This window comes from Opisthorchis viverrini, assembly GCF_000715545.1.
Source record: "Opisthorchis viverrini unplaced genomic scaffold opera_v5_21, whole genome shotgun sequence".
Classification (NCBI taxonomy): Eukaryota; Metazoa; Platyhelminthes; class Trematoda; order Opisthorchiida; family Opisthorchiidae; genus Opisthorchis; species Opisthorchis viverrini.
This window is the reverse complement of record NW_008751677.1, coordinates 1,395,941-1,408,171: the sequence shown is the minus strand read 5'-3', so window position 1 is coordinate 1,408,171 and position 12,231 is coordinate 1,395,941. Positions and strand designations below refer to the sequence as shown.

Sequence of the window (12,231 nt, the reverse complement as noted above, 5' to 3'; positions counted from 1 at the left end):
AGAAGCCAAATGTTCGTACCGAATGACAGCAGCTTGCAGAATTTTCGGAGAAGCTCATAATGGTTACGAAGCACAATCATTTTCGAGCCAAAATTTGGACAATTTGTGTGTGATTCATAAAAGCTACACAAGTAACACCCGTCAGTGCGCTTCTGTTTTTAACTATTTGGTTTCCACCCGCATCTCTTCTGCACCGAGCTGACCGCTTTATGTGAAGCTAGGCACATGTGCGCATCCTGATTAATTTTGCTGTCTGGCACAGCTGATGCTCTGTTTAAGGCCAGTAACCATGATCACGATTACGGAGTACGTATTCTTTAACTTGGCTCACGGATTTGCGGAAAACATGTCCTTGTGTCATTTAAACTTTAGGTGATAATTCCAGGAAAGCCATCGTTTTTGTGATTTATGTTGGTTATACTTGAAAGCAGCTGATAAGCATCTGCAAAATTTTGAAGTTTGCATAAGCGTCATGAAGGTATTTGGAATAGAGTGTTTCAAACAAAACGGAAACAGCAGAATTGGTGCCCGTCTGAATTCAGATACTCTACTATCCCCGAAGTCTGCATTTTGACTTGCTTTCCAAAGGTAATTTAGCCTGAATGCATAATAAAGGACACTAACCTGTGTCAATGATCTCTTGATAATTCAGAGCATGACCGAAAATCTATACTTGACAACTGTCATAGCCATTTAAAAATCAATCTTTGGCACTTCAATTTTTTCCAATTAAAGGTTGGCAATCTTGCCGAAGCTCTCGTTCAATGGGAGAATCCACATTTCAACTCGCTTGACCCAAGACAGTCGGCGAGCATTTTGAACGCGGCTGATGGATACACATATATTTCAGCGTTTGCTCCAGACTACGTGCGAATATTTCGAGCCCACATGCCTGACTGGAATGGCCGGGTGAACTGGACCGGAGCATTGGTGACGGACAAAAGTCGTGTTTTTATTTCAGGTAAAATATATTGGCCAGTTATTGTTTTGTAAATACTAAACTGGTATTGCATCCACGTAGCCCCGGAATTTCCTCAGTCACCTCAAGATTTGAGCTTCTGCTTTACGTTTTCGCTTCAGGTCTGACATTTTCAACACTGGCATATATATTGATTGATTTCTCACAATTAAAAATACACATAATACTATGCCAACACCTCACTCCGTCTGTTTCGGTGCGAGAGGTGAAACACATTGTTTGGGGGGAATAATCAAATTTATCCATAGAGACAGTTAAATTCTGGAGGTAGCATCCGTCTATCAGAGCTTCGAAAGCTTCAAAATATTCAAGACACAAAGCCCACTCGAAAACATTGCTTATTGAGGCATTGGTAGCTGGTGGAATTTTTTTACTCAAGAATCGTAGACACATCAAAAAAGATAATAAACGAATCTAGTGGTCAGTATGCAGTAAGGGGTAGGCAACTGATGAAGTGATCGTGGTTTTGCACTCAACCTATTGGGGACATTTGCAATAGTGCAACAGTACAAGTCCACTCGTGTCGATCTGTCTTGCGGTCGTGCCTTTAGAGCTGCAAGGCAACCGGTAAGTTGCGTATGAGGCTTAGAAAACCATGAGTAAAGGTCGTGCTTTTGTAAAACTTTCTGCCAAATAGTTTGCCAGTTGCGTTGCGCGTGTTCTATACTTAGGACCGAATCAAAATTTTGTCTTGTGTTACTTGCCAGCCAGTTTCCTTTGAAGCATAGAGATATGTGTATTCTTCTTTATGTATGTATAACAACGAAGCATTTTGGGTAGACATGCAGCGTCACTCTGTAAAAATGTATCCAGCTCATTCAACCTACCTAAATCACAAATTCGTCTAGCCCCGTATAATAACGTTTACCGTTGTTGTTAATCACGTCTCATATATATTCTTTGTGTTGCAGGTCTCGCCGTTACCAAAAGTAGTCAAAATATAATACTCCGATAAGTTTTTCACACTGATATGACGGGCATTCAGGGGGCAGCTTCCGTAAGCACTGATTTAATAATCTTCCCAAACAGACGGAATCGAAGGTACCTTTTCACTAACCACTGGTGACATTAATGCGACAACAACCCGACATTTTTGTGGGTTTCTCGATAAGGCCTGACGGCCGAACAGGCCGCTTCAATCAGCAGTAACACTGTCGTACCACAAAACCAACAAAAGAGGTGAACAGTCACGTCATCTCCCATACACGTCACATCCCCCAATAGGTTCCTCAGAGGGCACCAGAACTTCTGTCTGATTAGAAGGATTTATAGACGACAGAGTATAGTGCGTCAACACTAACAGTAGTGACATTGCCTAAACGGTCGGTTTGGATAGGCTTTTAAATGATCAACACAGTTAGCTAAAACTTCTATCCGTTTGAAGAAATCACTTCAAAAATACGTTGCTTCCGATAAAAAGCGCACAGGTTTGTCAACCAGCTGGATCTATACGCGACGCTGAGTTCCACTTTCTTGATTATGAACAACAAGTTACGTTTTTACCTGTCGTTCGTGTAGGAAATCGAGAAACTATCCCAGAACAAAGAAAACGTATGTTTCATATGATTGCTGCGGAAGACGCATTATTCTTGAAGATGAACTACCTAGTACTATCGACGCAGCTACGTTGGGTAAAAACCGGTAGCTGAAGAGTTTATACGAACTGCCACCCAGTAGGCCACAGAGGGTAGGTAAGAAGGCAGGATATCAAAACTTCGCTATCCTTAGTTTATGCCCGTAATAATCTAAAACTGCAAAGCGAATTATTAAAATGCGGTAAAGTCAATCATTTGATAACTTCGAGCAGTTCTGTTGTCAGGCCAGATCCTATTGGTTTACGGCTAGAAGTTGGAGGACGAAATATGGAGAAATGAGTAAGATAACCGAGGAGTAAAACAGCTGTTCACCAAAGTTTGTGCAACATCATTAAGTTTTTAAACTGGATACAAAAATTGCCTGATACAAAGATGCTTTCCCACAATAAAAAAATCATCAGCAGTAAAGATAATTCTTCACAGAGTAAGTTTCACCCTAGGACTACTAGTTCCTTTAGTGTTACACCAAGCGATATTTTCCAAACGTCATTATTTGACTCCAGTTTGTATAGATATTAGATATACTGGTTATATATAAGTGCGTCCAAAAGGGCGTCAGCGAACAGGTTACATTTTTATTAATATTTAGGTCATTCAGTCACTGTAATGTTTGTTCTACTTTAGTATACTAATTTTGAAACTATGAATGCTAAAGATAATACTGTTGGTTTACTTCAGCTTTTCTTTATCTTGCCCATATCATCAGAGCCAGCCACCGTGTTGCTAACATTCGAGACAGAAAACGAAGTATATTTTGTGCTCCGCGAAGAGTCCGCGGCGTCCAAATCAAGATGCATCCAGGCGTGTGACAACAAGGGGAATGCTGGAATGTTCGAGGGTAGTGTGTCAGATGTAGCACGGCTGGTCCGAATATGCAAGGGAGATCGCGGTGGACTGCCGCATGTGAGCGCTGAGAACTTCGGTACGTTCGCGAAGTCGGACCTGCAGTGCCAGGCCGCAGACCGGGATGGAAATTACTACACCTACACCCACATATCTAAAGCATACTGGGACAATTCTACACAAAGACTGTACGCAGTGTTCACGACGGAGAAGTAAGTCGAATATCACGAGGTGAATATATTTTTTGGGTGCATTACCAAGTCCACGTCACTGCCTCATCTACGTCTGTGATTCAAAGTCATAATGGGGAAAGAAAGCCACTCATCTCCTTCCTTTACTATGCAGTTATATTATGCAATACGGTTGATATCGGGTGCTGAGACCACGCCTAACTAACCAAATGTGTTCTTGCTATGAAGTATCCAACGAAATCAGAATAAAAATGCTTGAGATTTTTCTGTAGCCTTAGTGATGCTGCTAAATGAAACATATCTAGATATTCTGATCGTGTGATTTATCTGACATGAATTAACGAGTCTACTAATCTAATTTGTATTAAATTTGGCCTACTCATCTCCCTAAATATGAAATCTGTCGATAAATACACTCAAAGTGATTGGTCATACTTGTTTTCAGTTCTCAATTAGAGTTTTATCTCGTCCATTCGGATAGTTATCTTCAGAAGAACAGCAATTTTAAAAAACCTACCAAGGTTTGTAAATTCTTATTGCATCAAGGGTGTCCCTTATTTGCCCGACAGCCCGACTAGAAGCAACAGCTTAGTCTTCTCTAAAATTCAATTAGTTTATTGACGTTTCACTCAGAGGAACATTCACACCCTGGGACATTCTATTTTGTATCACATGCTTAAATTCACAATGGTCCGTTGAGGGTTTGAGCCTCTTTGGCCCACAGCTGATTTATTGAATATTAGTGGTTGCTTATATCACAAAGAAACAAAATTTCAGGATTGTGACGCCTGACTCCCGATGATCTACAGGTGAGTTAATCAGCTTACTTTGGATGAGATCGGAGAAAATCAGAATTGTAATGGTTGACCATCAGTGGAAAATGATCACCCATCCTTGATAAGCCTGTGGACCATTCCGAACAGTAAATTTGTTCGCACGACATAATGAGGAAAAAATTTACTAGAACTCATGTCGAGTTACTTCAGCCGATCCATAATTGAGCCTTTTTGCAGAAAGTCAGTAGAAACAACAACGTTTTGCTTGCAAAACCTGTCATCTGGTTTCTTGGGTGTTTAAATTTTCAATTTTGATGAATTATGGAAGGCTTCCATTGACAAATCCATGTCTCTGTTAAACTCAAATGGTACAACTGCTCACGGTAGCGATAGGAAGCGTCACATACTTGGCTACGTATGCGGTTCGAACTATGCCACATCAGCTCACATTCTTTTGAAATGAGACGTATGTAATCACTAGACAAGCTACGCAAGTACTGTGCTTGACGTTCATCAGAATACCTCCATGACTTCGCGGAATCTGCCTTTCACAGTACTTCCTATCCTCAGCTGGAGTTTTGTTAGAATAACTAGGTGTGTTTCGGTTTCTTTTCACACACACTCGCACGCACACGATCTGCACTAGGAAGCGTTGCCACAGATTGCGTAGCTCTTTGATAGGATATATGACTGGAACTAAAATTGATGTTGTATTAGAGCGTGATTCTAAACTTTCATACGTCATGGACTGATGTCGATCATGAAACAAACCAGTATTCCTGATGTGCGAAATGGTATCCCAGGGAAATAAATCGCAGTCTTATGGTCACTAAATTATTCACCTGAATGAGGTGATATTGATCTTCTTTGGCATTAGTACCCGAATGAAATATTAAACGGTCACAAACAACTCGGACAATGACTCCCAATTAAAATCATTATTTTTTTTGTTTCAGATGGGCTCCCATGGGTAGTGCTCTTTGCGTTTATACCAAGCATAACATTCAGTCTTCTTTTGATGGTCCTTTGTTGGAGTCAAGCGCAGTGGACACATCTCTGCCACCCACACCTGTCCCAAACTCCTTCGTCAACATTGTAAGTTGGTATCAATCTCAGGTGCTAACCCTCCCCTAATATCAGGTGCATCCAGCAAAGTTTGAACCCGTTTAACGCTTTATTTGCTTAGCTGTGGTTCTTACATAAAACCAAGAAATTTAGTACTTGGGTACTTCCAAAACCCATTTTTATTCTGTTGTCTGGACTCATGATTGACCATCGTTCACGTACAATCGAGACTCAGCGGTCCTTACACAATTAGCTTTTTCTCGTTTGAATTCAGCATGAGTGCCGATTGGATAAGGATGACTAACGCCAGCTTTCAGTGGATATGATCAGATCTGTCAAAACCCAGTATCCGTGTGATCACAAAAAACTAATTACCAAAAAGACTACCGTCGCTACACGTGATGAGTAAATTTTCAAGCAGATACACTGTAAGTGCTTACAGGACTTAACATTTCATCTATTTGACTTTTGTGTCCACGGTGAGACAACACACAGCTGATTACCGTGAATGTCAGTTACTTGACTGGTTGTTGGTTTGCTCCCTGAGCTGAGGAGACAAACAAACGGCAATCTATGCCACCTGAGCCGCCAGCATTCTCCTCTATAGCAAGCTACTTGTCTATAGAGCACAGCTGTTGAACGGTCACTGATCAGGATACCCTTAAGATTCAATACCAAGCTCCGTCTTTATCTGTCCCAAACGAAACATCCCTACGAATTTTACAAGGCTGTGTTACCCACCTAGACATTACGATACCATATTGTTTTTTGTATCCAGAGAGTATTGGTTGCAGATTAATGTTTCTCAGTAAAAATTAACATAGTGGAATTGTAAAAACCGTCTTTGAAAACAGTGGATAATACTGGAATCTATCGTTTTGGGCGCATTTAAACAACTCCTACACATTATTTTCTTGAATGTAGGACCTCATCTATTCCATTTTGGTGTTTCTATGAGGTATTATTTCAACTACGCACAGAATTCATTCTGACGTGTGTATTGTTATATGTTGATATCTTCAGTAGTCTTAATTCACTTTTCAGTGCCAGCGTTTCAACTCCATGAACTTGACAATGGAAGAACTGGATTTTGGACGCCGCTTATCTCTCAGATATCCCAATCGGTACGAGGCCGTTTATCCACTGTACAGGAGGGCTTTGTTTGTTCAAACTGGCATACTGTGGATCCATCTTCAAGTTTACGACTTGCCGCCGCTACCAACATACTTCCATTTTGGCAACCCTGCAAGAACAACTATCATTTGGTTGGGATCAAAGAGAAGTCTGGATAAGATTGTAGTCTACCAGCCAACCAATTCCATGGACGCAGATAACTCACTACCGGTTGTGTGCAAACTGAATGAAGTCCACATCGGTCGGTCGCTCAACATCCTAAAACAACCTTTCGATGCAAACGATCAACAGAAACAACATCAGGAACGTATTAGGAGTCATAAGGGACGCCAATATCTCAAACGGAGCGCTAAGGAGTTATACTTGAAATTTTGGAGACTAAACTCTCAAAGTAGCGAAATTCCAACAGCAAAAGAACCGGCAGAGGAAATTCGTGAAGTAAAAGTTTTGGTGAGTAGTGCCGTTTTTTGATGCGATAAACGCTGATTAAAGTTTCTTTGCACAGCAGAGAAGAAGCTTGTTTTTGTGGTTTACCTTTGAAAAGAATTTAACTCTATGATATATTCAGGGAACGGTGGTGACGAAAGATACTTTTTTTCACTCATAACGTGTTTGTCATACAATAGCCTGGTTGTTCGTTCAGTCTATCGCTGCGTGCATTTTGCCAATATACGTGGAAGACACCGGCGAGCTATTTTGTTGATATCATTCAACAATTATGAGGTTCCAGATGGCATCGCTTCCCGGAAGTAAGTCTTGTCTATGCTGAAGAGTCCAGAATTAAATTACAATCAAACATACTACACTGCACTTAAGGCCGCCCAGAGCATTTCAGCTTTCCTGAACAAGAGATTCATTTAGATTAAGATGAATCCCTTTTTCAAAATAAGAATCTTGTGCAAGTCAGAGTAGTTGTGGCTGCTTCGTCGCCTCTAGGAATACCGAGTATTGCGCATCTCACTAGTTGAATGATTTTAATCCAAGACATTCACAGTAGTAGTTTCGCACTACGCCGTTCGGCCACGCGGACCGATCATCAGTGTGGTTCACTTGCACATTGAACAAACTGCTATCACTCTCTCAGCCAAGCAGTTCACATGTCCTGCGCATAGTCGGTGCCAGGCCTAAATGCAAATTATGTAGTGTGCTGACCTCTCTTGATCAAACAACGTAATAACGAAATGCTAACAGAAAAGCAACAGGTTTCCGGGTACGCACTATTAATGATGCTCTATAAAGTAGGAACAGCCGCGAAATACATCTCGATTTGCTGGCACAGAATCAATCCTCGTTTGAACAAAGTCTTCATGGAAGCGTCATAATGCGGGGTCTATCGGATCCAGTCCATGAGATTTGCACTCAACAAGGAGTCATCTAGCAAACATCAGTCTGGAAAACTTGCTTCTTTCTGGATTCTTAATCGCAGTTTACGAAATCCAGTTGATAAAGTATCTCATTTTCGGCCATCTAAAAGCCAACAGAATATTATTGGCACAAGTGTGCTCTTAGGAAGCTTTGTTTCTCACACTTTTGTGAGTGATTTGGTCAAGTATTAATATCTCTGTTAGTACCGCATTATACGAATAAATTCCTTTGAAAAAAGATACATTCGTTGAGCGAGTGGTATACTGCCTTCAAAGAGTCTAGTGTCATACATCCACGCAGAAACCGTATTCAGGGAACATGAGAAACCCATGTCAACAGATCGGAATTCAAGATTTCGCATCATTTTAGATTCTAGAGTAAAAAGGTTTGGATGCTCACGATATGTCGGCCTGTTGACCACAAATGGGATAAAGAAGATTTAACCGTCTTCTCCTGTATCGGTCTTCGTACAATGGATTAGTGTGAAAAATGGTTTCTATCAAGCGCTTTAATCACGTTGCTTCGAAAGGTGCGAAACTGAATTACCAATCGGTGGGTTTTCGGCTGGAATTGCCAAACATGTGCATTAGTGGTGGCTTCAAAAAAGGAATGACTCGTAATGCGCTACTCATAAGGTTGCTGAAAGTCCTAGACAGCCCACGATCGATTTCACCCTTCTTGGGGCTCATCACTTAGGCGCAACCTTATGTTTTCCTTGGAACCAAATTGCACGAAATCTGCTAACTACACTCCTTTGCAAACTAATTTGGTTTTGCGAGAGACTCACCGGGAACCCAGCTGAATTTCTCGGTTTTGATGTTTCCAGGAGTGACTTGCATCAGGACAATCTAATTTATTTTTGCACCGACCTAAATTGGCTTTGTATGCGCATGTGCTTATGAGATGAATGAATTGCGGTTAGATTTTGATGACCAAACACAGGATACACGTCTCTTCCTATAGATGTTCCTACATGTTGGCTGGAATCAGTCCAAGCCAGATGAATTCGTCTGGCACATTACCATTTTTTGCGGTTCGCCCAACGTTCCGGAATCTTTGTGATAAGAAGAGTGCTATTGCCGATCGATCTAATCCCAGTTATATATATTTTATCCTGAAAACTTGAATTTACTGTACGTTGTAATTGGAACGGTGTCATTCATATAGGTTAGGTTAACGCTTTAACGCACTAGTTCGGATTTCCCGTGGAAACTCAAAATCAAGGGACCACTTCATTCGACCCGAAAACGTCAATCATGGAAGTGATAGCATTGGTCAACACCAAGTTACGGAGTTAGGAGGCGAAAGGTAAAAAGTGCCATGAAGCCTTGTAAGTATATCATTGAGTAATTTCTGACCCCGTTACAGGCGAATAATAACTTAATGTTTTAAATTTGCTTACCAGAGAACCCATCAGCAATGACTTCATCTCTAACAGTTAGGTGTAATTGACGGCGTTGGTAATCCTTTCCTTCACAAGACATTCCAGTCATCCAGTTATCCAAACAGACCAGAAGTTTTATGCAAGACATTCAGAAAGCAAGCTCCCTATGCTGACCAACCCATGGGCATATGGATATCTGTTTAGGTCCGAACACACCAGATAGGTTCATAAAATTGTTGTGGGTCAACGTCGGCTGGAAGTAAACAGCTAAAGTGAATTAAAGGAATGGCCAAAAAAGACAAAATGGTTCATTCAGACTTGAGCTCGAAGTAATTCTTAACCACAAACTCAAGCTAACTTTTGATGAAATTAAGGCCCAGTGGTAACCAACTAAACAGCACATCTTCAATTCAATGGCCAGGCGAAAACCGAAGCTTTAATTAACCAGTTATTCCACCATACAACTATGATAATACTCGTCCTGAGGAAACGTTTTTATATACTTCCAAATTTTTTATCTCAATTTAAGGCCACCACGGACAGGTATAAAAACTCAAGTTAGAACACATCAGAAGTCAATTCGGTTCTGCTCATGAGATTGAGGTCGCTCACACTGGAGGTAAAAAATGCATCTTGTTCTGTTTGCAATTTCCTGTTGGAGCTAATAATAAAAGGATTGTATTCTCATTTTGTCAATCAGTTCCCTAGACTGTTTGTCATTACTGATCGACAAATCCTCTGGTTGCCCCTCACCGACTGTTCACGTTCAACCGGGTTCGAAGAATGTCTTGAGTCCAAAGACCCCCACTGTGGCTGGAGTTGGCGGGATGGACAATGTATGAATGGATACGATGAGCGTAATACACACACGGCGAGTTGGTTCAACACATTCTCACCATCCGTTGATAGAAGACGCGTGGAGAAAACCCAGTGTCCATTGGAAAGGCCCACAAAACATCAGAAGGATACGGCGTGGTCACCATGGTATCGGTGTCGTTGGTTGGATGTGCAAGGCGATCCATCAAATGCGAACAGCGACACTGAATCTCCAATACGCACTTTTTCCAGACCACTGGGTTATTGTCAGTGTCGTGTTTGTCTTAGCCAATTGGAATGCATCCTTGGGACGCAGGAAGTGATCAACTGTACACGTGAGTTCACATCCACTAACCTCTGGTGCATTTGTTTCGTAACTCAGCAGCAGAGAGCCTCAATTGGGAGCATAATTTGCTGATAAAATGGGTTTTATTCCTATCCTATATGTGGTTCGCGAACCGGTACTCCTTCGCTGGTTATCGGTGGAATAATCCAAACATAAAAATCATGAAGTAGATGATGAGCAATGGGCCACACAAATAGTTAAACGCACAAAAGTCCGACAAGGTATGTAAATGATAGAGTTTCTTTAGCATCCACGTATTTCCCGGCCAGCCCACAGAATAAGCTGGTACACAAACTTACCATGGATGGAACTCATGTATAGTGAGCCAGTTTCGATATATCATACAATGCGATTTCGTCCACAATCAAACAGACCAGGCGGCCTGATTTTCCTCAGTTCTTACCCAATGTTATTGTACTGCTGACCACTTTCCACAGTGATTTATAGTCATACAATTTTTCAAAGACGTCTTCATAAATAATTCGCAGTTTTGTGATTTACATTACAATTGTTGTCAACTTCCTGACAAAGTGAAAATCTCCACACCCCAGCATCTAGTACAGGACGCAAAGCATAGAAATCAACAAACTTTATTCATGTTATGAGCAAACGGAATCACGTACGATCGAAAGTAATTCACTTTAAAGTAAATCTTATTTAATTCAAGTTAACTCGTCCATAAGTTCATCGAACTTTGCCACCAGCACCCGTACTCAAATTCTTCGGTAGAACAAATCAAGATATTCTCACACAGAAACGCTCTCTCTAACGACAACAGGAAATAACTCAGGAAATAACTGGGCAACTATGATTGAAGAAATTTAAACTGTTGAACCAAGGTGCCCAACTACAATCTGAGTGCTCCAAAACATTTTCGGAGAAAACATTCTCCTATCTGACGTACTTGGGTTGTATCAGTTTAAGATCTTCCACAACCAAGTACCACATGCTCCTTAGGTTTCGTTATACAAATCTGAATAGGTAAGACGCTCAAGGCTACAGATAATCCAAAAGTGTCGACACGTCTGGGTTTCTACAGCCCTCCAAATAATTTCAAGAGCACAGATAGTCATTTCGACCAACCGTAAATTGACAGTATTTAAAGGAATATATTATTCTTAAACACTTGTTTGCTTATCTTTTTCCTTCATTTGGGTTAATAAGAGCAGCATTTATATTGGCAATTGTGAAGACATTTAATAGCACACATTAAACTATTTCACGGTCTAACTCCGGTAGTTTTTGTTCGAAGGAAATGTCTCTCCACATTTTTCGAAATAGGCAAAACATACTTTGCGGGGTGTTGACATTTCTATTGCAACCCCCTCCCCTCTGGCTAACAGTCGTGAAACATGCAAAAATGTCTAGCCAAGTATTGTGGAACAGACATTGATTAGTTTGCTTGCACAGTTGGCGAGAGCAGAACCAAACATGATATCTCAACAGTTTTTGCGCTCACAGTTTCTCCCAATTGTGATTCAAGAGGTAAAGTCTAATTTAACGCCGAGAGTCCAGAACGGTGTGACGGAATACATAAAGTTTTTGCTGAAGCAATGCGATAGCCAAAGATTTTGCTGGGGTCGGCAGCGAACTCTTGCGCATTTGATTTTGCACCAAACAACGTGAAATCATGAATATGCCATTATTTTCTTCACCATTAAATGTGTGTCGCAAATTACACGAGTGTAATTCAATCATGGCACCATTAAAATGGCAATAATCACTCACGTCATTGTG

General features: G+C 40.9%; 1 protein-coding gene across 1 annotated transcript in view; it reads left to right on the top strand.

Annotated features, from left to right (window-relative positions):
• The window catches only part of T265_01892 (hypothetical protein), a gene marked incomplete at both ends in the record, with an annotated part of 48,083 nt that overhangs the window by 29,579 nt on the left and 6,273 nt on the right, over positions 1-12,231 (top strand). Inside the window, 5 exons of the mRNA XM_009166018.1 lie at positions 736-961; positions 3,281-3,629; positions 5,341-5,479; positions 6,494-7,033; positions 10,033-10,483. Of these exons, the coding sequence (XP_009164282.1) occupies positions 736-961; positions 3,281-3,629; positions 5,341-5,479; positions 6,494-7,033; positions 10,033-10,483 (1,705 nt within the window). The remainder of the gene's footprint in view (positions 1-735; positions 962-3,280; positions 3,630-5,340; positions 5,480-6,493; positions 7,034-10,032; positions 10,484-12,231) is intronic.